This window comes from Dendropsophus ebraccatus, chromosome 12, assembly GCF_027789765.1.
Source record: "Dendropsophus ebraccatus isolate aDenEbr1 chromosome 12, aDenEbr1.pat, whole genome shotgun sequence".
Taxonomy (NCBI): Eukaryota; Metazoa; Chordata; class Amphibia; order Anura; family Hylidae; genus Dendropsophus; species Dendropsophus ebraccatus.
The window spans coordinates 43659368-43687000 of NC_091465.1; the positions used below are offsets into that span (position 1 = coordinate 43659368).

Below are 27633 nucleotides of genomic sequence, written 5' to 3' on the forward strand. Positions count from 1 at the left end.
TGTGAGGAAGGCCTGGAAGCAGGGTATGGCAGGGATAAGATCCTTGGTTCATACAAAAAAATTAATATGGTCATTGATTTTTTTGTGTTAAGCTGCATCCCAGGAAACTAGGCTGGCCTCTAGAAACCATGGCCCTTACAACCGCTGGTCGTTGTGCTCTTTGGCTAAGACCTTGGATTGGGGAGTTCCAGTTGTGTAACCTGAAATTTTAGCCTGGCAGATTGTAGATCCCCCAATCTACAATCAGGTTATAGAGTGAGGGACCCCATTAACTCACAAGTAGATATCAGCTGTTTAACCCCGTCAGCACCCTCAGTGTCTGGGCCCACTCTATATGCACCTCCGTTTATAGGCCTAAACCTCCTAAAGCAGATATTTTCCAGTGGATAAAAGAAATAAAGATACAAATACGCATGAAAAAAATCTATTTATTCTAAATTAATATTTAGTTAATAATTAATGGCTATTTGGGTAGAAGAGAGGAGACTTGGCTGCACGATGCTAGGAAGAGTACGGAAGGCGTCTATTGGATGGGCGTCCTCACTTGTACAATCCTGGATGAGGTGAAGGTTTCCCAGGCAGCAGGAATCTTGTGTTCTATGGAGTCAGGACAGGAGACGAGTCTTTAGGAGAACCTCAGATGTTATAGAGGTTATTGGGAAGCTGAAAAGAGACAGAAAATAAGGATTTCATCTTGCAGCATTTGTAGAACAGTCTATAGAGAGGAGGTGGTCATCACTGTGACGTCCTTACCTGCTGATGGAATTACAGCTCCCAATAGTTGTATGGCCAATAGAGGGGTTACTTTTTATTTTTCAGCAAGGACTTCCTCCAATGGCTGACTTGGTGGGATTTGCTGGCACCGATATATGACGATCCTGAAAGAGAGAAATATGAAGGCCAGTTATTTGCTGTGCGCTATCAACAAGTGAGATATAAATTCTACCATTAGAATCTTATAGGTGTCACTTACCATAGCATGGAAACAATCACGGAGAGAAAGACACCTCCCAAAACTGCCAGGAATAACATGGCATTGTCGTCCAGGATGACTTTTTCTTGCTGTCTCGTCACAACAATGGGTATTGTGTGCTGATCTGGAATGGGAATACAGAAACAATCATTACTTCTCCTTATTCATCATTCTTTGAATCTTCATACAGAAATTATAATAAAAGTATAAATAGAAATTACCCATCATCTTCATCATAACTTTCTCATCTCTGGCCTCCTCAGGAATGCAGCCACAGGAAAGGCCAATCAAAATAAATATGACTGTCCAATGTAGCCACATCATGGCTGGAAAAGACTAAATCCAATAATAAGAAAGGCTTCCAGTAGCCACTGGTCGCTAACAGTCAGAACTCTCCTCCTCAAAGAAAAAAACAGAACTGACACATTGTATAGCCTTACACGCTGTATTAAGGGCTATGTCTTTATGACATCATGATATGAAGTCATGAGGTATATGCATGCAAATGAGGCCTTGTAACCCTTTTTTTTATTGTAGCAACTTTATTTTAACCCTTTCATGACACAGACAATTTTCATTTCTTGCACTTGTTTTTTTCTTCCTGTTTAAAAGTCCATAGTGCTTGCACTTTTTTTTTATCTACTGACACAAGTGAGCCCTTATTATTTGCCACATCAATTGTACTGGCAATTTCATAATATATGCTGCTGTGAGATGGTAAAACATTGTCTTTAACTAGGGAAATATAACTGTGTATAGGTATGATATATGGTTTCACACTGACATTCCGCATTTGGCCACAAGATGTCACTGTTCTGTAACAAACAGTCTGTGTTATTAAGGCTGTGTTGTTTCCAAGGGAGACGAACCTGACAGTTGGAACATGTGACCTGAGGGAAAAAGCAGATAAGGAAATTCTGGAGCAGCCATGTTTGATGAGAGGGCCGGCTGTAGTAGATGCAGACTGACCTTGTTTGTATTTATAATTTTCTTCAGTTTGTTTGATTGAAAACTAACATATATATATTTTTATATGAATAATAATTTCAGAAGCAGCACAATTTTTCAATAAATGCTGGCTGGAGCCCCTGCACTTGCCCAGGTAAGCCTTGTGCTGACGCCTGCCCTGAGAGGCTTCATGGGGAATGTAGGTACCATCAGAACATTATATCAGAGAGTAAATAGGAATAAATATGGCAAACAATACTTAGATCGTTTTCCATATTTAATTCCATTTATTTTCTGATGTTCTAATGCACTAATGCTCCAAGTATTATATACACAGGACACACACGCAAATAAAGCACACGCTATACTTTATAAGCAAAAGAAAATCCCAGAAAGCTCCTGTAAATAAAGTAATTATATAACAATTTACTATCTCCAAGATATAGCCTTACATTTTAGTTTTTGCTCCTTTACTGTAGGTTTCTAATTTACCATCCCTATTATTATATAGCTTATATTAATAGTCTGTCAGGGATCCAGCTCTGCTTTATACCACTAGAAAAACTCCTGGACGTTTTCCAATCTGTTTTCTGGAACTAAAGAGCCTGATATTGTTTATAAGATAGGTGAGTGATTGTACCCACAAGCCGTCTGACCACCCTTGGAGGATAATAGGAAGTCTATTCTGCTGTACATATCACAAATGGGTCCCACCATGGTGATCGCCATCTTACCAGACAGCGCAGCACGCAGAGTTGTATCGGGTATTTTTGACAGAATCTACATCCAAAGTAGTCAGGATGAAGCCCCCTATAAATAGAGAGGGGGTACTGGCTTTCTCCATTAATATGAATACGTGCAGAACTCCTCGCATAGAACATATTTTCTGTCATATAGTGGTCGCATGGAGGGAGGATATCGGGTGGTGTAGGGTAGTAGTGCATGAGGGGAGGATATGGGGGCTGTGGGGTGGAAAGTCTGGAGGGGGGGTGGATATGAGGGGTTGCGGTGTGAGGGTTGTTATGGATAATGCAGGGATGTTTGTATACTAGGCCCTAAACAGTATCTGTGTGGGGGATCTTTATTATACAGTAACCCCCCCCCCCCCCCCCAGTACCGTTCAAGGCCTATTGAACAGTATTCAGGAACAGGGGATTGGTCTAGGAGGATCCTTTATGTTCTATTAATGGTCACTAGATGCTGCAGTGCAGAGTATGATGCTTTACAGACAGGTGCATTGAGGGTTGTATGTTGAGCCGTGTTAACACATTGCATTTATGTTAAAAACTCGATTTGGGAACACAGCATTTCAGCACTTTGTAGACACTTTCTCTTGCAGTGCTATCCGCAGCAGTTAGCATGTGTGCTTGCGAACGGCAGGCAGGACCCCAACCAGATGCCACCTGCAGTTCACAAGCACATGTAGTAGCTGTTGTGGCCAATGTAGCAGGGAATATTACCCCACATTTTCTAAGATTTTTTTTTCCCCCCCGATACTGGTATCCTGAGGACTATAATGATAACCGGTGTATTTTTTCAAATAAAATGGTCAACCAGGGGTTGGGGGGGGGGGGTTATTTCACTTTACATGTAGTAGTGGAAACTGTCTGAGAGATGGCATCCATTACTAACCTGGGGCTTAGTGTCAGCTAATAAAATGGCTAACACTAACCCCTTATAACCCCAGTACCCACCCTACAGTGTTAGTGTGAAGAGCCAGTACCATCTTTGAAGACATGGTGCTTCTGGTCTAGCATAGTAGTAGGTTAATATGATCATGCTGACAAAATAAATATTGCCCCTCTGGCCCTACCGACCCTGCTGCTGCTGTTTGTGGGTACTGGGATCAGGGGTGATTCTAGCCTCTCTGCTGCCCGAGGCGAACTATAGGATGACGCCCCCCCCCCCCCCCCCCCCCGGTCAATCCGCCCACATTATAATCCACTACTGCCCCCCCCCAACTGCTGTCCCCAATAAACATAATGTTTGGTCCCTTGCTGCACAGAGCATGTCAGGAGAGGAGGGGGCTGATCTTATAGGGGAGGTCACAGCAGCACAGAGGAGGTCAGGAGAGGAGGGTGCTGATCTTTTAGGAGATGGTCCCCCTCTTCCCCCCTTATACATGGTCCCCTCTCCCCCCCCCCCCCCCCCCCCCCTTATAGATGGTCCCCCTCTCCCCCCCCCCTTATAGATGGTCCCCCTCTCCCCTCCCTTATAGATGGTCCCCCTCTTTCCCCTCCCTTATAGATGGTCCCCCTCTTCCCCCCCCTCCCTTATAGATGGTCCCCCTCTCCCCCACCTTATAGATGGTCCCCCTCTCCCCCACCTTATAGATGGTCCCCGTCTTCCCTCTCCCTTATATATGGTGCCCCCCCTGCACAGCAGATAAAACAAAAACAAAAAACAGCACACACTCACCTGCCATCCATTCCCCCGTCAAGCCTCTCTGGTCTGGTCCCGGCTGATGTGCGGCTGCCCGGGGTGTCCCGTCCTGTCCCCGGCAGCGCGCGCATCAGAGAGCTCCCCGTGCGCCTGTGGCTGTGACTTCCAGTGCACAGGGAGCTCTCTGATGCGCGCGCTGCCGGAGACAGGATGGGACACCTCCGGCAGCCACACATCAGCCGGGGGACTAAAGGCTGCATTCCCACGTTCCGTGGAATGCCGGTACCGGAGACCCCCGAGCCCGGACAGTATCTGTAATTAGATGCTGGGAGCGGGGGAGACTGTATTCATAAGCGCCGCGCTGTAGTAACAGCACCGCGTGGCTGATTCATTACACCGCGGCGCTTATGAATACAGTCTCCCCCGCTCCCAGCATCTAATTACAGATGCTGTCCGGGCTCGGGGGTCTCTGGTACATGGTACAATCAGTGGTGGATTATAATGTGGGCGGCCGCCCAAACCGCCCATATTATAATCTGCCACTGAATGCCGCCCCTAGGGGCGTAGCTAATGTCTCTTGGGCCCTGGTGCAAGAGGTCAACTTGGGGCCCCCCCTTTCTCGATGCTATTGGTATATATTTATCTATCTCAGGACTGATATTACCAATAATACCAGTATACAGGAAATATTATCACCGCCATACTGTTACTAAACAAATCCTGTTTACTGAGACCAATATTGCCAATATTACCAGTACACAAGGGGAAATATTACCGCCACACCACAACCATCACCACCATATTGTTACTGACCAAATCCAGTATACTAAATCCAATAAAACACAGTACCAGATAACAAGTAACAAATAATACCACCACATAGTGACTAACACCACCGCTGCTACTCAATATAATCCTCTGTACATAGACCAATATCACTTCATACAGTTATATAGAGGTGGACGCACTGTACACAGGATCTATACACCATATACATTACAGTGCAGTTATATCAAGTGACTCACAGGGGACGTCTTCTCTGATCTGAGTTCTTCCCTTTTCATCTTCTCCATCTGTTGTGGGCCATTATGAGAACTTCTCTGGGCCACGAATCCACAGAATCTGCCAGACAGACATATTAGGCTCCTCACACTGACACCATCATCTCTCTAAAAACTGCACATCTGTACTGTCCCCTTTACACCCTCATTTAGTAGGTAGCCCTGACACTATGTGACCCCCCTTAAAGTACATGCCCCCCTCTGTGCATGCCCTATTGTATACACCCCCCATGTAGTCCACCTTATAGATGGCCCCCAATGTTTCCCCCTTATAGATGGCCCCCTGTGTTGTCCCTCTTATAGATGCCCCCATGTTATCCCCCATATAGATGGCCCCCCATTTTATCCCCCTTACAGATGCCCCCCATGTTGTCCCCTCCTCCTGCCCCTTTATCACCATACTACTACCCCTTTCATCCTCCTGCCCTTTCATAATCATACTACAAACACCTCCATCATAATACTACCACCCCCATCATCCTCCTGCCCTTTCATCATCATACCACTACACCCTTCATCATCCTCTTGTTCCTTAATCATCATACCACTACACCCCCCATCATCCTCTTGTTCCATCATCATCATACCACTACACCCCCATCATCCTCTTGTTCCATCATCATCATCATCATACCACTACACCCTCATCATCCTCTTGTTCCATCATCATACCACTACACCCCCCATCATCCTCTTGTTCCATCATCATACCACTACACCCCCCATCATCCTCTTGTTCCATCATCATCATACCACTACACCCCCATCATCCTCATGTTCCATCATCATACCACTACACCCCCCATCATCCTCTTGTTCCATCATCATACCACTACACCCCCATCATCCTCATGTTCCATCATCATACCACCACACCCCCCATCATCCTCTTGTTCCATCATCATCATCATCATACCACTACACCCCCATCATCCTCTTGTTCCATCATCATCATACCACTACACCCCCATCATCCTCATGTTCCATCATCATACCACTACACCCCCCATCATCCTCTTGTTCCATCATCATCATCATACCACTACACCCCCCATCATCCTCTTGTTCCATCATCATCATACCACTACACCCCCCATCATCCTCTTGTTCCATCATCATCATCATACCACTACACCCCCCATCATCCTCTTGTTCCATCATCATCATACCACTACACCCCCATCATCCTCATGTTCCATCATCATACCACTACACCCCCCATCATCCTCTTGTTCCATCATCATCATACCACTACACCCCCCATCATCCTCATGTTCCATCATCATACCACTACACCCCCATCATCCTCTTGTTCCATCACCATACCACTACACCCCCATCATCCTCTTGTTCCATCATCATACCACTATACCCCCCATCCTCCTCTTGTTCCACCATCATACCACTATACCCCCCATCATCCTCTTGTTCCATCATCATACCACTACACCCCTCATCATCCTCTTGTTCCACCACCATACCACTACACCCCCATCATCCTCTTGTTCCATCATCATCATACCATTACACCCCCCATCATCCTCTTGTTCCATCATACCACTACACCCCCCATCATCCTCGTTTCATCATCATACCACTACACCCCCCATCATCCTCTTGTTCCACCATCATCATACCACTACACCCCCCATCATCCTCTTGTTCCATCATACCACTACACCCCCCATCATCCTCTTGTTCCATCATCATACCATTACACCCCCCATCATCCTCTTGTTCCACCATCATACCACTACACCCCCATCATCCTCTTGTTCCATCATCATACCATTACACCCCCCATCATCCTCTTGTTCCACCATCATACCACTACACCCCCATCATCCTCTTGTTCCACCATCATACCACTACACCCCCATCATCCTCTTGTTCCACCACCATACTACTACACCCCCATCATGCCCTTTAAAACAAAAAAATCTTTACTCACCTGAATGGTTCCTCTAGTCTTCTTGTCACGCGCGCTGGCGGGCTTACCGCGGCTGGGGGCGGGGCTTCCAGCTGAGGGGGCGGAGCTTCGTGGGACCTGTTTTTTTGCCGCTCCCAGCCCCGCAAGTCAGCCGGGGGCCATCCCAGCCTCCTCTTGTGATCGCAGGCGAAACATTGCTTGCGGTCACAAGAAGGATCGGGATGGGAGAAGTACAGTGGCAGTACAGTAGCGGCCCGGTCGCGGCGACCGCTGCGACCGTGGTAGCTACGCCACTGAATGCCGCCCCCATGATAACAGCTGGTGGCGCCGCCTGAGGCAGACGACTCAGGTCGCCTCATCATTGCGGCGCCACTGACTGGGATGACAATGCAGGGCAGGGGCGTAGCTAGTATTCATGGGGCCCCATAGCAAAAAACTGTGTGGGGTCCCCCTCCCCTACACACTATAATATATATTTTATTTTTTTTATAAATATATATATATATATATACATACTCGGTGATGTGGCCAAAAAAAATGGTGATGTGTGCAGCCACAACAGTGACTGGCAGAGGAGAAAGCCAATGTCTGCTTGTTCTGTCCATTCACTGTATTTAACTATAACAGAGTATGAGGAGCCTCATGGTTATATACATAGGTGTAGGGGCAGACTACCTTTTGCTTAACCCCTTATTTACGGCAGTGTGTAAGTGACCCAGTGTGTCAGTTTTCTGCGGCTGCTATTCAGTGAATAGCAGCCACAGAAAACCTTGTCAGTGCACACTATGGAGCTAGCGGCTCCGTCCGCTCCGTCCATAGTGTGCAGTGGAGAGTTCTGAAGCGGGCGCGCACTGCAGTACCGGCCGGGATTATCTTTTCTGAGACCGCCCATTCCGTGACCCGGCCGGGTGATGGAACGGCTGGTCTCGTACTGTGTATGAACATGGCCTAAGTGCATTCTTATTATAAAAGCATTAAGAGTGTGTCATTTTGGCTTCCGGTATGTATGCGTTTAGGATTGCTGGGTGGAATTACACAGACCACTATCCTATTCAGCTAGATCCCATAAAAACATATGTATATATGTAAACATATGTAAAAAAAAAAATTAAACAATGGGGTTCATTGTATAATGGATGCCATTGAGTGGCTTATATGTGGCATATATGTTGGAGACTGCCCCCAATGTATATATCTGATGGACACAGCTATTGCAGAGTGATCCTGGTCTCAGTCAAGCTGTCATGTCTATGGGATCAATGGAACCAATTGTCAGTTGACTCAATGGTTGAAGAGATGATCTCACATCCATAGAAAGACGATTCTTATGCCTATAGATAGCACTAAAGTAAGTCAACAGACATTGCTCATTATGTGGCCATGAATTTAATAAGAAATGAAAACCTCAAGAGTAAAGTAATTCCATTGGGTACTTAGACAGTCTGCGTATGCAGCATTTGTTGCATTTCGATTCCGGAAAGACCTATTTTTAAAATGACACCGGAAAATCTATGTGGTTGTGAATGTGGGTTTAGTTCTGCGCTTATATGAGAATGTTTTTGCCTCTTAGAAAAGCAGGTGAAATTTTTTGTAGCATGAAGAGTGGAGTGATGACGAAGGAGGAGGAGAAGCAGTGAGAGAGGGAGGGAGTTGCAAAGGAAGCCCAAAGACTACACCATCAAACAGATTCAGTTAAGCAAAGAGAAGTAGAGATGTAAAAAATAATTGACATCAAGAAGAAAAAAACAGAGGGAATACAGGAAAATTGCTGTATCGGATAAATACCAATAATTGTGCAAAACAAAACGTTGTAGACAATGAAGCTTTGGATCATAGTGTTGTTGCTGTTGGTTGGACTGTGTCTTGGTGAGTATGTAGATGAATAGTATTCCTTCATTATTGAAGTTGAGATGGCCTAGTTAAAGGTTTATGCCTCGGACTTTGTTTGGTTTCTTTTTTTTTGCCAAAACTAGAAACAGATTTGAGTAGGAGTTCCATTCTTTACTTGCATGAAACCAATACAGCTTTTGTAAAGAAGAAAATAAAAATAATCGATATGTTGTAGAAGTTAATCTTAGATAGATCTTGAGAAGTATATTTATTAGGCCATATGTTTTTTCCTTTAACTATTACCCCTTTGGCTATGTCTCACTTTAGTTTTTCAGATTTATTTGTGTGTCTAACATAAAAAAATTTTTTACACATGTAAAGATATGGTTTCCTGCTATGTTCTATTACGTTCTTGTATGTATTTCCTTGTACTGTTTTTATACTTGTAAAGAATATGTCTATGGGCTATACATTAAATGAAAAAAACTTGTAGGTTCCAACCACAGTATACCAGGAACACCTCACAAGACCTGTATTGTCAAAGATGATCTGACCCATCCAACCATCGCACTTTCGGCCTTGTTAGAGACGCTCAGATACTTATACTTACACATTTTTCCATAAATGCTCTGAAATTCTTTCCATAAAGAAAAATTATTTAGATAATATTTAATTAATTGTGGCCGTGTCCACCATCACATGCAATCGTAATTCATCAGAATGAATAAATTATTAAAATTACAAATTAATACATACTGTTAAAATTTTTGAGCCTTAAACATAGAAACAGTGACAGCAGCAAACCAGTCGCACGACTGCTTTATATGAGGTCAGTATAATTATAATTATTGGCAATTTAGTATACCAGCAATATAACATGATTAATGTACTTAACCTGTAGTAAGGGTCCTTTTACACAGAAAGATTATCTGACAGATTATCTGCCAAAGATTTGAAGCCAAAACCAGGAACAGACTATAAACAGAGACCAGGTCATAAAGGAAAGCCTGAGATTTCTCCTCTTTTCAAATCCAGTCCTGGCTTTGGCTTCAAATCTTTGGCAGATAATCTGGCAGATAATCTTTCTGTGTAAAAGGGCCCTTAGGCTTTTATAAACTTTAATTTCCATTAAATGGATGAAAATAGGCCAAGGATATTGCAAGAAAGTTAACCTACTAAGTTTAAACAGGTTTTATATGTCAGAAAATAGTCCTAATGTAAATTCTAAAGTCATAAGGAGGTTCTGTGACCACACAAGAGCCAGAGACCACAGGCTTTGCACATGTATACTGATCCTATTTCACCAACAGGTGTGAAATTTTTACAATTTATAGTAGAGGGTACATTATTTCTTAAAATGCCCACCTCAACTTTTTGAAGAATTATGTTACCTATAGACATGAGAGCCAGGCCAATCAAACATGGGGAGGATGGAGGAATAGCTGTCAGACATTTTTTAAAAAGAGAATATGCAGCAGCTGAGGTGTGTATAGTGATGCACAAGACATACTGCAGCTGCTTAAGAACCTCTTTTTTTTATTAAAAATAAATAAATAAATACTACATGTCAGGCAGTTAGTGTCAATTCAGCCATACTTGACTGCTATTGTAACTGGATGCTTGTAACTGGAATATCTTAAGGGGTACAGTATATCCATATTCTACATCCCTTTTCTTATTTGCTCCCAAAGTTGACACAATGTCTTATTTTCAGGGGATGTCTTATTTTTCCATGAAAAAGAATTCAAAGTTATTGTGTGGAAAAAATGAACATTTATTATATAGGGTATAGTAGTTGTCAAAGTATATTTGTAGCTGCATGGTGGCGGAAGGTGGTGGCGGGAGTCTTACTTTTGGGGGATGCCTTATTTTCAGGCGGATGTTTTATTTTAAACTATCCTGTAAATCCTCCACTATGCCTTATTTTTGGAGGATGTCTTATTTTCAGGGAAAAAGTATCTACAGTTTTCTAGATTTCCCACAGTTTACTACAAAGGACAATATTATACGAGTGAGGTTTCTTAGAAGTACTTCTCTCTTCTTTTCTGAGAAACATTCATCTTCATTAAACAGGTTCAGCTGCATGTTGGAATCGGAGTTTCTTCCACGCTATTACTAATAATAGTTTTTAACATGATATTAAAAAAAAAAAATTACACAAAAATTACATTGTTCAATTAGATATTATGACTAGTGTTGAGCAGAGATGCTTAAAGTGTCACTGTCGTGAATTTTTTTTTGGCAGAAATCAATAGTCCAGGCGATTTTAAGAAACTTTGTAATTGGGTTTATTATCCGAAAAATGCATTTTTATCATGAAAAAGCAGTTTGAAGCTCTCCCCCCTGTCTTCATTGTTCTCCTATGGAGAGAGCTAAAGAAAAGACCAAAACAGGACAACAAAGAGTTAATCTACAAATCCCTCACCCGTTATCTGTTCTGACCATCACCAGTGACCTGTCTGAGCTCGGATTACAGCTGTCACCCAGCTCCGTGTCTGCTTTCTGCTGCCGGCTAACTCCCTCCTTCCTCCTCCCCCCTCCCCTCTCCCTAGAGCAGACAGGGTACGTCTCCTGCAACAAGTCACAATTTTCAGATTTTTCAGAGTGGATGAAAAAGAGGAAGGAGGGGGGGACCTGGGAAAAGGCTTTTTACATGCAGATAATGGCAGATTTGGCTAATAAACCCAATTACAAAGTTTCTTAAAATCGCCTGGACTATTGATTTCTGCAAAAAAAAAAAATACGACAGTGACTCTTTAACTGTTCGGATTCATCATTGTTCTCCGAACCCAAACACTCAGCATTTGACTCCCTGCAGCTCCAGAGGTTGGATGCAGCCCTAAGGCTGCCTGGAAAACATGGATACAGCCATGTTTTTTGGGATGCCTAGGGCTGCATTCAACCTCTGCAGCTGCAGGGAGTCAAATGCTGAGCGTTTGGGTTCGGAGAACAATGATGAATCTGAACAGTTCGGCATCTCTGCGCAACACTAATTACGACCACAGTAGAAGTGAATAATTTATTGTCACCAAAGAAAGCAGATACACTATGATCACACATGACCTCTATACTGTTGCTAAATAGAAAGCTAAGCATTATAGAAAGACCAATATTAATACAATACAGCAATCATATAGTGATAAAATCCAGTTCTATACAGATGAAGACCATATAAGTGATTACAGTGCAGTTGTACATCCATTGAGGTACTGTCTTCTCTAATCACTCTTTCCTGTCCTTTATTTCTCTATCTGGCTTAGACCGACTCCTTCCAGCCATGGCGTTCAACAACATCTTAGACCACTGACATTTCTAGCATCCTCTCCACCATTACCTTTACAAACTCCAAATCAATAATACCCTATAAGTAATTGAGCCCCTTTTGCGCATCCACATTGTCATGAACCCATTTTGTCCTCCCAGGCTAAAGTTAGGCCTCTTCCTTCACATTCTCAATAAGCCCCTTTGTGCCCCCCACTATAGTTAGGCCCTCCCTCTGTATATAGGCCCCCTTTGTATACAGTATAAAGTCTATGGAACCTTTGACCACAATCTGGACATATACGTTCAGGTCATATTTTTTTGCGTCCAGGTTCAGGTCAAATGCATGACTGTGGTACCCATGTTTATGTGGCGCATTTGTACATAGTACTGTATATAGACTGATTATTTTAGCTGTGTGAAAGAAGCCTAAAGTGTTAAAAAAAACTGCACAAAAAGTGAGACAATCTTTACACTGCATTTCTCTTCATTTTTTTAGACAGAATAAGCTTTTTCCCTGTGTTCATTAATATTTGACTATTGTACTTCATTATGTGTTTCAGATCGGTCATCTGCAGAGGACGAGCCAGGTATGATGCTTACAATCCATGATTCCTTCCCTTGTTTTTATGTCGCTTTTCTTCTTTCTGAAATGACACATTATTAAAGTTTGTAACTTTACAGCACCCAGGAAACAGGTGTTCATGTAGACTAACGTTCTAAGAAATAAATTAAAGTTAATGGGTATATCTACTGGTCCTTTTTACATGCACAGATAAATCGCTTAGTGAGCAACAAGTGATTATTTTTTCTTTTAAACGATAGATGTTTAAATAAGAGGATAAATCACCATAAAATGTTTTTAATTTGATCGTAAATTGCCTTCGTATCTATATACTGTGAATGATGAATGTTTACACTGAAAGACTTGAGAACGATTAAAAATGATTTTGAGGTCAGCACAAAAGATGGGATCATCAACATTTTCGTTCTTTGTTTGATCGTTGCCGCCTTTACACCAGAAGATTATTGCTTAAATTGAAAGGATTTAACCATTTTTTGCACGGTAATTGGCCCGTGTAAACAAAAGTTGAGATCAACAAATAATAATGTAGCTCACTCAGCCTATGGCCGGGTTCACACAAAGTAAGACACCAAACGTTCTGTGACCCAGCCATGTCACAGAACGCCAGTTGTATAGAAGAGGTCCAACAGCATCCACAAGGAATCTTCAATGATTTATTATAGGAATAAGCTTACATAAATACTACACTTCTACTAATACAGAACGGCCAGTGTCAGTGAAGTTCATCCCGGCATCCGTGTGTGCCCGCAGTCCAATTAACCTTTGTACACAATGTAAAGTGCATCTGGAGCTGCCCTTTACATTGTGTGAGCTGTTAGTGTTGTGCGGACACTATTCAATGAATAGCGGTCGCACAAAACCCCGCAAAGCAAGCGACAACAGGGAAGGGGGGACCTCAGAATAGCCCTGCAACCCCACTGTCACAGGACCGAACCCACTGGGCCCCCCACACCCCGCAGGCGCAGCCAGCGTAGAAGGCAGCCGCCAGGCAATACTAGTGCAAACAAAGTGTTACTCCTCACCATAGCACCAGCAGGTGGAATGGGAGAAAGAGGAGGTACTTACCATATGTACCCAGATGATTCCTGCTAATTGGGAGTCACATGGGTCTTACAAGGCGGACTGCTAGCCATTCAGAAAGGGGAGAACATACAAAATACAAAACTAGAGAAAAAGGAGCTCCCATTCTTCCTGCTGGTGCAGTGGTGAGTAGTAACACCTTGTTCACACTTATGTTGCTTGGCGGGGTGTGGGGGGGCCCAGTGGGTTTGATCCTGTGACAGTGGGGTTGCAGGGCTATTCTGAGACCCCCCCCCTCCCCTGTTGTTGCTTGCATTGAAGGGTTGGCAATCGCTGACTGACACAGTGTTGGTTTAGTGTAGGGACTCATGTGAACCAGGGGACCTGCACTTGGTACATGAGTTAATATGGTTTGCTCAAATTATATACCAACATTCTGGCATTGGTTTTTAAATGTAGCTGAGAGGCATTAGTGTCAGCCGTAGGTGTGAGGTGCAGCCATTTCTTTTTCTCAAGCTTTGTATTTTGATTATTTATCATAGTTGAGTATATGTGATGACTAAAGGTCCTATTACACAAAGCGATTACCGGACATATCGGTTAGTGTAATAAAAGACAACGATCACCCGACATGCGATGATCTTAGGAGTGGCAGCAGCAGACCACCTCTATCCTCTATGGGCTGCCCAGACGATCTAGCGATCACCCGGGCAATCCCCCCCACCCTGCAGCCCCCCTGCTCTTACATGTTTGCTGCCGACGCATGTAATAGCGCTGGCTGCGAGTGGGGAACTAGGGGCAAGCGAGCGCTGACCTGACAGGATGGCGCTCGGTTGCTCCTCTGAATCGCCCTGTGTAATAAGGGCTTAAGTTCTGCTTTTGAACTGAACTTTATTCTGTACTGTACTTTTGACTATACTGGAGAGGACATTCCGCAATGGGCTCTCTGGTGCTTCCTCCTCATTTTGTATATTTTTGTTATGTATCAATTATCATCTATCCTTCTCTTAATGACCTATAATTTTATATTTAGACGTATTATACACTGTACAGGCTATATGTCTTATAACACACACATAGATAGATAGATAGAAAATGACCATAGCACTCCAAATGCGGTGAAAAAAATGGGTTTATTTGCCCATGAAACACAGTGCAACGTTTCAGCTCTGACAATGAGAGCTTTTTTCAATCAAGTATAATTAAGTGAAAACATAGTGATAAAATACAGTGTTCTTTGTCAAATATATAATAATTGTTGACCATCAAATCTCTTCAAAGTGTATACAAGTGACATAGTGTTACAATATATATAAGCAATGATAAAGTGAAAATCAATATAAATTAGAATTCATCATAATTAATCAAACAGAAAACACCTGTGGAACTACTTATGGACGCTCACCGTACCGGTCCCTCTGCTGTGAAAAAGAAAAAGACGCAAGTGGGTTCACAGATAGTCTGAGTTGAGGCATGCTCGGCTGGAACGCACCGCTAAGATGGAACGCAACTTCGTGATTCCCGGATAGCTCCTCCTGCTTCTATGACCTCGCTGGCTTTCTCGAGGAACGCACACCGCCCACTCATGCGCACAAGTTGTGTTCCATCTTAGCATTGCGTTCCAGCCGAGCATGCCTCAACTCAGACTATCTGTGAACCCACTTGCGTCTTTTTCTTTTTAACAGCAGAGGGTCCGGTACGGTGAGCGTCCATCAGTAGTTCCACAGGTGTTTTCTGTTTGATTAATTATGATGAATTCTAATTTATATTGATTTTCACTTTATCATTGCTTATATATATTGTAACACTATGTCACTTGTATACACTTTGAGGCTGGGTTCACACTACGTATATTTCAGTCAGTATTGTGGTCCTCATATTGCAACCAAAACCAGGAGTGGATTAAAAACCCAGAAAGGCTCTGTTCACACAATGTTGAAATTGAGTGGATGGCCGTCATTTAATGGCAAATATTTGCTGTTATTTTAGAACAACGGCTGTTATATTGAAATAATGGCCGTTATTTACGGTTATATGGCGGCCATCCACTCAATTTCAACATTGTGTGAACAGATCCTTTCTGGGTTTTTAATCCACTCCCGGTTTTGGTTGCAATATGAGGACCACAATACTGACTGAAATATACATAGTGTGAACCCAGCCTGAAGAGATTTGATGGTCAACAATTATTATATATTTGACAAAGAACACTGTATTTTATCACTATGTTTTCACTTGATTATACTTGATTGCACAATTACCTTGATTATGTACACTGTTGTATATATACCCCTTCCGGGGCCTGATTTGTTCACTGCTCGAAAAAAGCTCTCATTGTCAGAGCTGAAACGTCGCACTGTGTTTCATGGGCAAATAAACAAACCCATTTTTATCACCGCATTTGGAGTGCTACGGTCATTTTCTACTATATCTGCCTTTACCGTTGGTCCCCGGGAACGACCGCAGGCACCTGCCTCACGATTGACCGTGTGCAGCAACAATTTGTATTTTTGTAGATAGATAGATAGATATTTTTTTGGATAGATATCTAAATTTATGAACTACCCTTAACTGAATTCGATAATATAGTGCTAAAACAGGGATGGGGAACCTTCAGCCCTCCAGCTATTGCAAAACTGCAATTCCCATCATGCCTGGATAGCCAAAGCTTTTTATAATGATAATATTTATTTGTATAGCGCTAGCAGATTGCACAGCCCTTTCTGCCTATGTACAGCACTATGCACCACACCGTGAAATGCCATTGCCAAGCTCTTTGTGAAAAGTTGAGCGTAAATGCAGCGTAAATTTGCCAAAAAGGTCTGGAAGCTGGAGTAAACCAATAATAAAATCCCTCAACATGGTCTTTCTTCTAAAGTCAACAATAGAAGATTAAAATGTTAGAACATACGGCATACAGGGTATATGTAATAAACTCTGCTTGTATGTCAACACTTTTTCTTGTGTTACAGTGGAAGAAGCTGAAAAAAAACATGACTTCCAGGTGTCTATCACAGGACTTGAAGTGAAAATTACCTGTCCTGAACCTGGAGAACTTACGTTAAATGGAAAAGGTATACGTAATGAAGCACAGGAACACATCCTGGAAAATTATTCCTCAGATAAAAATGGGATGTACAAATGTAAAAATGACTACCTCTATCTACATGCATATGGTAAGCATGAAAAGATGTAAAACTACTTTTGAAGAAAATCTATAAATCTAAATTTCTACTGAATAGTATTGAGATTGTTATATTTAATCAACATATGCATATGGTTTTGTATGTTGTGATTAGTGATGAGCGAGCATGCTCGTCCGAGCTTGGTACTCGATCGAGTATTAGGGTACTCGATGGTACTCGTTACTCAGACGAACATCTCGCAATACTTGAGAAAATCTCATCATCAGTTTCCTGTAAGTTTGGGCACAATTTCTCAGCCAATAAACATGCAGGAGACTCTTTGGTACATCCTGCGATCACGTAGGGCCCATACATGTCGATAGCAGCGATTGGTTGGCCAGATCAGATGACCCTGCCATATAAAAATTGCGACCGCCGAGGCTCGGCTCACATGCATGCTGGAAGAGATTAGGGACAGAGCTGCTGCTGGTCAGGAAGAGTGTTAGGGAGGGAATTAGCGTTCCAGTAGAAAGGGAATACTAGCGAAACAACCAAACAGCCCTTGTAAGGGCTTCGTTTTTAAATTGTAATACTACAGATTGCTGGCTGGGACTTGCAGTGCAGCTACCACGATTTCAGCAGCACACTGTGGTGATCGGCTCCTGGAAGAAAGGGGACATTAGGTGTTGCATACAGACCCCTAATAAGTGCTCAGTACTCTTATTATTTTGTGGCTGGTGGTGCTGCTGACGTACATTGTATTGCTGTGATTTGTAGTACACCTGCATAGAACTTCACTGCTCATTGTAAGGGGGTGTAACAAAATGTATTGGTGCAGCCACCACCATATTGTATACCACCCCCCCCCCCCCCCCCAAAAAAAAAAACTAGTGGGACCACTAGTATATTTTCTGATTTCTGTCTTTCTTACTAAAGCCATATCTAAGTTCACTACTGCTTGCACAGTGTAAAGGGGGTGTCACAGAGTGTATAGGTGCAGCCACCAACAGATTGTATCCCACAGTCCCCCAAAAACTAGTGGGACCACTAGTATATTTTCGGATTTCTCTATTTCTTACTCAAGGCATATCTAAGCTCCATACTGTGCAGTGTCCATAAAATGGTGAACCCCAGGGGTAAGGGTCAAGGACGAGGGCGTGGGTGTGGGGTTCCAAGCAAAGCAGTTGGCAGAGGCCGAGGTTCAGGGCAGGGTGACACAGCAGCACCCGTTGAGGAGGGAGCAGTGGCACACCGCAGACGTTCACTCCCTAGCTTCTTCGCCCAACTTACGGGGTCTCATGGTAGACCGGTATTGAAACCGCAGCAGTGTGAACAGGTGATCACTTGGATAGCGGATAATGTGTCCAGTAACTTATCCACCTCCCAGTCTTCCACGCAGTCCACCCAAGGGAGTGGAACCCTTGCTCCATTAGCTCAGCCTCCTTCCCCACAGCCTGGCCCCTCCAGGGAAAGAAGGGATTCAAATCCACCACCATGCTTCCAGGAACTCTTTTCTGGACCCTTCTGTGAGTCTGAGTACATTTATTACAAATTTATTTCAAAATCGTAACAAAGACTGCACAGTGTTTTGCTCATTCTGGAAAGATGAAGCTCAGTGATACACAGCTCTGGAATTTGTCCAAAGGTATCTTTCTCCTTAAGAGTAGATTATTGGTTTTGTCTGCCCATTCCCTGCCACAGGGGCCTGCAGATCCTTGCACTGCAATGAGATACATACTCCTCTGGCTGTGAAGGGGCAGAACATGGCAGAAAATTGCCTTTCAAAAACAGAGGAAATAAAATGAACGAAGCTTCCCTTGCCCATCTCTCCAAATGAAATACGAAAAGGATCTTCACAAAAAAATGCACAAACATGTGTTTATTTTATTACCATATAGTGCCACAATGAACAATGCAAACTTTGTTGTCTAATTCTGTGTTTGTCTCTCTCTCGCTTTTGTACAATTTGGAAGCCGAGTGGTAAACTTTGTCAGTATTCTGTTCTTAAGTGTGTGTCTGTATACAGACCTGTTTGTGTCTTTATACAGACCTGTGTCTGTCTGCTGGCATAAAATGATAACAAAACAAAAGAGGAAAAAGGAAAAAAAAATCAGACCCTGCTCAAACTAAAGAAACAAATAACAATTCTAGTTGTTAAGCAGCACATAATTAGTAAGGCAGGACCTCAAGTGATGATCCCTTTGCATGAGACAATTGCCAGATCCTCAAGGAATTAAAACCAGGATGCCTGAGCCACATCAGTTCTGCAGTTATGTTAAGTATTGTGCTGAGACAGCCATACCCCATGAACATCACATGATGCAGGGAATGTTACTCCAACTGCTACAGTCAAAGTCAAACTCAAAACAGCGGTGGGGGGAGAGGTGGTGAATCACATGATGCAGGGAATGTTACCCAAACTGCTACAGTCAAACTAAAAGTCAATTCCAAACTCAAAACAGCAGTGGGGGGAGAGGTGGTGAGTTACATAATGCAGGGAATGTTACCCCAACTGCTACAATCAAATTCAAATTCAAAACAGTGGTGGGGGGAGAAGTGGTGAGTCACATGATGCAGGGAATGTTACCCCAACTGCTACATTTAAATTCAAAGTCAAATTCAAACTCAAAACAGCGGCGGGGGAGAAATGGTGAGTCACATGATGCAGGGAATGTTACTTCAACTGCTACAGTCAAATTCAAAGTTTAATCCAATTTAGCATCCTTGTCTTGTCCATTTCGAAACCATATTATTTGTGGATGTCATCTTACGGGTGTCCTCTGCCGTCCTTTCACCAGTACCTTCTTTGGATGTTGCTATGTTGTGTCAGGCTAAATTTTGGGGTGGTTCATATGCTACCTGTCAGGTAGAGGGGTCTGCCATGACAACAGACAGGTGCAGCCCTAGAACTGACACCCACCCCAGCTGTCCCTGCCTGCTTGCCTCGACAGCCCTAAGATGGCTGCGGACAACTGGGCGGCGATCCCTAACCTGATCCAAGTGGAAAACAAAACAGAGACAAGACTAACACACAAAAAGGGAATAGTCAGAGGTCCTAGTCGGTAACAGCCGGTCAATATAAGTACAAAGTCTAGATCCAAAGAATAGTCGCGTACAAGTCAAAAGTCAGGTAATCAGGAGTTCAAGTCAGAGGGAATAGCTAGTTCAAGAAACACTAGGTAACTAGAGTCTTTCACAGGCAAGGATCATGAGACATTTGATGGTACTTATGGAACCTGTAGTCCCAGCCCCCAGGTGTGATTGGTGCTGAGGCTCCAGGTCCTGCCCAGATACCGACAGCTGACTGGTGTGTCAGCTGTCAATCACCAATCAGCAAACACACACAACACCTATGTGAGCAGCCAGGGAGAGAATACTTGCCACTGCTACAACAAGGAGCAGCAGAGTAGAGTATGACAAAAACATGGGAAGCATTCTGGCTGTTATTGATGTAGAGCTGAACGCATGGCCTGAGTCCTACCACTACCTCTGTTTTAATCCTTCACTGTGTGATCACTGCCATATTGTTGCCCAGAATTTGGCATAATGGTGCGATTAGGCAGCCTCAGAGGCATCCATACATGCTGCCCCTGCTGTTTCCTGTGGTGTTTCCATCATTTTCTGAGGTTGACAGGTTTTCACACGACCTTCCCTCTACTGAGCTTGGGTCCCCTGCAAAAATGTTCGAGTTTCCCATTGACTTCAATGGGGTTCGTTACTCGAAACGAGCACCCGACAATCTAAAAAGTCTTCACAAAAAATTTCCTTACAAATAATAATTTACTCAGTCAGTGATCAGGGTCAGTGATCAGCAATGAGTGTTGCTAGAAACGCTCCTTCAGACAATAATTGATCTGTGTAAAAGTGTCAACGATCAGCCGAGGAGCAGGAAACACCTGCTTGTCAGCCAAATGTATATTTTGTGTGATTTCAAAATTTATTGCTATCAGCCGCACATCACCCTGTGTGAACAGGAGAAGTGTGACCGAAAGAAATATATTTAAAAGGCTGCACGAATGATACAGTGATCGTGCCTTCTAAAGGCACTGGAAACAGGCACCGATCTCGCTGATCACTTGCACGGCCCCATAATGGAACCCCTATATGGCCCTTGTAAAAAGACCCTGAGGCTATGTTCAAACTTAGGGGGACATTTATTAAGTCCAGCGTTTTCTGCGTCTGACTTAAAAATTTTCCCGCAGCTCCGACAGTACTAAGATTTATGTAGAGGCGCACTGCCTGAACACTGCTCTGAGTCTTCATCAGGGCGCTGATTGACTGATCTGTCCCTATTTGTATATATGTTCTCAGATGGCAGAGGAAAATGAGTAGTCCCATCACATATATATTACCATAGTTGGAGGAGCAGATAAACACCTTGGGGGACAGTTATCATCTGCAGATGCAAACTAAAGTGAATGAACCATCAGGTATATTGGCTTTAAGTATTACCCATGTATAGAGCGGTGCCAGTGCCCCGGTACTTTTTTTTAACCGCGGCCCGATTCCCTTGTACGGCACTGTTCTATTCATGGGTACCGGGCCGGGGCTGAAGCACTGGAGGCAGGCGGGCCCGCCCCTAGTGAGAGGAAACTCCAGCCCCCCTGATGTTACATTCTCTTTAATCTATTAAATGCTTGTTTTGTAAATAATTTATTTGCATCTTGGCCCTCTGCCCCATTTGCACCAGAGAGGCGGGGAGAAGACAAGATGGTGGATGTGGACGCACATACAGGGGCAGGGCCTCAACTTGCGCCACATTTAAATTTTTGGTGGTGGTAAAATGCTAGTGAAATCTATGGCAGCTCTGAGCTGGTACAGATTTCACTGTGAGCATGTGGAGAAACTATTGCGCCTCTAAATCCTGCAAGACTCCGCACCGCCGCTGGGTTTTTAAGATCGGGGCTAAAAAATGCCGAACTTAATAAATGTCTCCCCTTGTCTCTTTTTCTCTGTTGTTCTGAACAAGTAAGCCGAGGACCCTATTCTTCTGGTCTTAGTCTTGGTCTTGATGTGGGACCCGTATCTATAAGAAATGTAATGCATGTAACTGTTCATATTTAATAACTGTTAAAGATGGAAACATCCTCTTCCAGTGGGACCAGGTGTGCCGCAGCACTCACACCATAGCACCAAAATATACAGATTTTCCCAGATTCTGAATAGTTTTCTCCATGATTTTTTTCAATATTCTGATATAGTTTTTGCGTACTACATTTGCGATTATGTGACTTTAGATTTCATTTTTATGGGATTCAATATGATCAGAAATTAATAATGTTGAACTTGTTAGAGTATTTTTTTTGTGTTTCGTCTTTGACCTGTGGGATCAGGAATGGTATTATTAATAATTATGTTTATTAATATTATTATAATTAGTAATTTGGACAATTCCAGCCTTTCTAATTTTTTTTACTCTTTTTATTCGAAAAATGGGAAAAGGGGTTTATTTGAATTTTTAATATATATACATATATTTATTAAAACTTTTCCCCCCACTTTTCTAGCCCCCCTCTAGGATACTATCATAAGCAGTCACTTGATACTTATATAGATCAATGCAATACATATGCACGGATCTATGTTATTGGCGCACTGGTGATACAGTCTGCCACAGTCAGTTCAATTTCAGGTGTTGGAGTGACCTTCAATGCCAGTCATTATCAATGGATGCTTGTCTGTAAATAGTCAGGTAGGTCTTGGCACCTGAGTCAGCATCATACTTTCTTAGCTGACCCATAACATATGGGGGGCTCCCAACTCTCCCCCGACAGTCACCCTACTGCAATTTAATGTCAAATAGTGTGTGCAACGCTTCTTATGAAGCCACATCTAAATGTACTGTATGTTGTCCTCTTTGTTGTAGTGTGTGAAACCTGCGTTGAGGTCTCGGCTATGATGGTGGCTAGTGTTGTCATCGCCGATTGCCTGATCACAATTGGAGTTTGCCTTTTTGTGTATATGTTCTGCAAGAAAAAACCTGGTCAAGTCCGTGAAAGTGGATATACAAAAGGAGCTCGCAATAAAGGTACACATGTGATAGGGATCCAAAAGAATAGGATATCTGTAAATCTAATGTTCACCTGCATTGTGTAAGTGCTATCTTTTTTTATCATATAGGGAACAAAGAACGTCCGCCCCCTGTTCCCAATCCTGATTATGAGGTAAATATAAGGGCATACACTATATATTGGAGAAGGGATCATGGGGCACACTTGGGCTGGCCCAGTAAACATAATGGGGGCCTCCTCCCCGCCTTGCCACACCACCCATTGGGCAAGTGGGGAATACAGCAGGCGTACACTAGAGAAAAGGAGCGAATCTGCGCCTTCTTCCTGGCGTACGTCCCTGCCGTAACATTGATAAGTGTCCCCCATTGTGTACAGAGTATCCCATGCACCAATATTTTGGTGAAAAACAATGTTGATCACAGTTTCATCTATTCCCCCAGTATTGTTGTCCATAACTGGAAGAACCCAGGTTTAGGGCTACGTTTACTATTCACAGGAATGTTCTGAATGAACTATGGGTCTGATCGGTTTAATCAAACATTTAGGCCATGTTCACTCACTGTCTTTAATAAAATAATGGCCATTAATTGATACACAAAATAACAAAATAACGTTATGGAACGTCTATGGAAACAACAGCCATTAGTTCCTAGAATGCATAGACTAATGGCCATTGTTCGCAGAGGCTGTCAAATTAATCTTTAGGACATTATTTGGCAGCCACTACTTGAGGTTGTTTAAGGTTGTTCATTTACAGATTACTTTTCAACAAAATACAATGGACCTTTAAAAATTGCCAAACTCAAAAGTGTTAAAAGGGGCCATCATTCAACCTTTAACTTAAATATTGTACCAATGACCGCCATTGCAATGGTGGCCGCTACAGTATGTAAAACAACGGCAGTTATTGGTACTTAAAATAACTGCAGTTAAAAATAGATGTGTGAATGTAGCCTAAAGGAGTTATCCAGGTTATTCCAAGAACAGTGCCACCCCTGTCCTCAGGTTGTGTGTCGTATAACAACTTGGCTCCATTCCCATCAGTGGAACTGAGCTGTAATGCCACACACAAACTGTACACAAGAGTGGCACTGTTCCCACAGAGCAGCTTTGTTTTGTTTGAGAATGAGCATGCACCATACAAGTCCTTCTCACTGCGGCTATATGGTTGGGGAGGGTATCGGGGACCAGTCATGTTCACACTAATCTATGATTTATTATTTATCCACAGACCAGTAATAACTTTGTCATGAATTTTCAGATAATATATCTATTTATTTTTATTTTTGTAGCCCATCAAGAAAAGAGGACAAGACTTGTATGATGGATTAAACCAAGGCATCAAATAATTCTGTCAATTTGCTCCTGCTTCGGCATTTTTTTCCCCACATTTGTATGTAAAACTAATCTAACTAAACTAATATCAAGTCTTAATAAACTCATCATATTAGACCACAAGGCTAAAGCTATCCAGCTTCTGGGTGACTACTCACTACTGGGTGACAGCCATCTATTCATACACATCCATAAATGAGCACTCTGTATTCTCCCTATAGGGGTAAAGGCCCTATTACACAAAGCGATTATCGACCATATTCAGCCAATTACCGGCCATTACGGATAATAATCCTTTGGTGTAATAATAGCTACTGTTAAAAGGTAATGATCGGCCAAGATGCATGATGTCGGCTGATCCTTGTCTTTCAGAACGTTGAAAAATTTGTGAACAATAACAACGGTCTGCTGGACGTCACCCTGGGCAAGAGGAGCAGCGGCAGCAGACTACCGCTATCTCCTCTGGGCTCCCCGGACAATCTAACGATCGCCTGGGTAGCCACTCCTGCAGCTCAGCGTGGCCCCCCTCTCCCCAAGCTGTCGGCTCCTGTAGTAGCGCCGGCAGCGAGCAGGGATGAGCTCTAGGATGAGATATAATTCTCACGCATAAGCTCCTGTAATCTTTCATCAGTCTTGCTGTCTGCTTCTATGGGCAGTTCCTCAAAATCTTTTGCCATTTTGTTTCATTATGAATCATCTTTCAGAAGTTGAAATTTTTTATTGGTGTTTAATTCTATATTTGATCCATATCAGTATGTACAGTATGTTGGTGCAGAGCTGCTACTTCTCAGAGTTTCCCTGCACACCAACACTCTCAACCATCTAATATATAGGAAAATGCAACACAGACCAATAATCATCAAAGTAGCTATGTTGCAATTTCCCACACAGTTGATGATCAGGAGCCATGTCCATGTGATACCTTACAACATTCTATCATTCAAAAAACTATTTACTGTATACTTGTAAGAGACCCCTAGATCGAAGACAGAGACAGACAGTGTGAGCCCTAGCGCTAGCCCCCCCCCCCCTCCCAAATACTGTCCCTGCCTACTTATCGGTCCTGCACTAGGCCGCAAACCACAACTGAGTGTTGGTTCCTACAATGGATAAGTGAAGCACAGAACATGACAAGACAGACAAACACAATAAAGAGTGGTCAGGCAGATACAGGTCAGTCAAACCAGAGATAGCAGAACAGTACAAGAACAGCAGGCAAAGACAGAGGTCACAAGGACAGGCAAAGAGGTCAAAATACCAAGCAATCCAATCCAACATGCCAGGACTAGGCTGGCAGAAACCCAGCCAGGTTTGGTGGAAACCTGTCAATCACCACACAGCTAGTACTTGCATAAGGAATGGAAACATAATGGAAACATACAATTCAGGCATTGAATCATGGCCATAAGCACAGTCTCATCTGTACTTTATGGGCAGATGACTGCTCTGAGGTCTAAACAGGCACGAATATAACAATACTATAATTGAAAAGAAATTGGAGCTGTGAAAGGTCCTTCTGCATTACGGGATTTAGCCTTTACCTTTAGAATATTCCATGCTAAGTTTATACACATTAATATTAAGTTAGTACCCCCTTCCTTATAACAGTTTCCAATCTTCTGAAAAGACTTTCTACGAGACTTTGAAGGTATCCATGGGAACTTTGACCAATTCATCCAGAAGAGAATTTATGAGGTCAGAAACAGATGTTGGAGAAGATGGCCTGGCTCTTAATCCCAGTTCTAGTTTATTCCATACATATTCAGTGGGGCTGAGGTCAAGGCTAGTATGGTGGTTACATTCAGGTGTACTGTGGTCACGTTCTTCCACACCAAACTCACCGAGCTATGCCTTTATGGCCCCTGCTCTGTGCACTGGTTCACAGTTATGCTGGATCAGAAAAGGGCTGAACCCAAATTTTTCCCTCCAAACTTTAAAGCGAATGAATGATCCATTCCATCACAAATGTATGTAAAGGAAGACTGCAGTGGCAGGCACTGTGGCAGTGATCGTTCCTGCAGCCTGGCAGTACCAGAGGTAAATTTTCTGTTTTTTTTTTTTTGTTTTTTTTTTTAGAGTAAAGGTCATTCTTCCTCTTCCAAACTATTAAAAGGGCTGACAAAATCTGTCAACATTTTTGTTCAGGACAGAGAGGGGTGGGTGAGAGAGGAGGCATGCATGCTGAAGCTCAGCATCGTCTATATAACACTTGCGTCTATGCGTAAAACATGATTTTATAACTTTGCAAACAGCCATCAGGTATCATTTGCTTTATCATCCTATCAGCTATGTCTGCAGTCTCTATATAGCCGATAGATTCCCTTTATTGACCCCTGTTCTGCAGTGTTCAGTAGAATCCTTTCCCATTAACAAATAGCTCTTTACACGTTCACCAAACCTTACAACCCTTACTACAATCTTCAACTGCACCACCGCAGATTGTTCAGCATCACAATACCCAGGAACTGTTGTCCTACACATTTTAACTATACCTGACGTTTTATCACAACCTCCTGCCTGACTATAACTCTTGAGGTCTTGCACCTGCCAGGTGTGGTGTGAGCTCTGCTTCATATATAGCTCTAGCATTTGTATGTTTTCTTGTGTATACATTATGTATGCACTTACTTGTATTGTAACACTGTATTTCTTGTGCCTCTCTGAATAATGATTTTATTTTATATTTTTTGCCATAGATTGTATGTCATACCACTTTGTAGCTTTGCACTCAATCATTTTTATTCCTCTTGTTTTTAGTTCAATGCATTAAATAAAGATGATATAGTGTGATATGTTCATGGTCCAACACAAATTCTTGTTATTATGGGTGTTTATTGGGCTTCTTGATGCATAGTGGACCTGACTGCCATTGGGGAATATATTTAATGGTGTCATTGTGATGCTAAGTATAACAGTATGCCAAATGGGCAGCTGGAGGACAAGGATATCTTTCTGCATAACTCTATTGTATGAATGTAAGGAGTTTAAATTGACGAACGCCAAGGTACCCTATATATATGCAGTACATTACTCATGATTAGTCGAAAGCAGAAACCAGAAGAAGAGAAATGCAAATAGAAAGACAAGACCAGACACATTTACATCAGTTATCCAGGTTTAGAAAACACAAATAAGAGAATCTCAAAGATTGCAACGATGTGATACCAGGAA

General features: G+C 42.8%; 1 protein-coding gene and 1 long non-coding RNA gene across 2 annotated transcripts; one reads left to right on the forward strand and one right to left on the reverse strand.

Annotated features, from left to right (window-relative positions):
- Positions 1-467: 467 nt before the first annotated feature.
- On the reverse strand, positions 468-1378 carry LOC138769954 (uncharacterized). The gene is made up of 4 exons (XR_011359357.1): positions 1195-1378; positions 974-1097; positions 754-878; positions 468-663 (listed from the first exon to the last, which is right to left on the reverse strand). It is a non-coding gene; the product is annotated as an uncharacterized lncRNA (long non-coding RNA).
- A 498-nt stretch (positions 1379-1876) lies between these two features.
- CD3E (CD3 epsilon subunit of T-cell receptor complex) lies at positions 1877-27198 on the forward strand. The gene is made up of 7 exons (XM_069947165.1): positions 1877-2075; positions 8865-9160; positions 12949-12975; positions 16964-17167; positions 22983-23144; positions 23237-23280; positions 24420-27198. Exons 2-7 carry the CDS (start codon positions 9112-9114, stop codon positions 24474-24476), a joined length of 543 nt encoding a protein of 180 aa, XP_069803266.1. The 5' UTR covers positions 1877-2075; positions 8865-9111; the 3' UTR covers positions 24477-27198.
- The last annotated feature ends 435 nt before the right edge of the window (positions 27199-27633 follow it).

Excerpts from the sequence above, each read along its gene's own strand:
- CD3E (XM_069947165.1), top strand. The coding sequence starts at position 9,112 with ATGAAGCTTTGGATCATAGTGTTGTTGCTGTTGGTTGGACTGTGTCTT. Across the intron at positions 12,976-16,963 it reads ATCTGCAGAGGACGAGCCAG|TGGAAGAAGCTGAAAAAAAA; the intron begins GTATGATGCTTA and ends CTTGTGTTACAG. Across the intron at positions 23,145-23,236 it reads AAAAGGAGCTCGCAATAAAG|GGAACAAAGAACGTCCGCCC; the intron begins GTACACATGTGA and ends TTTATCATATAG.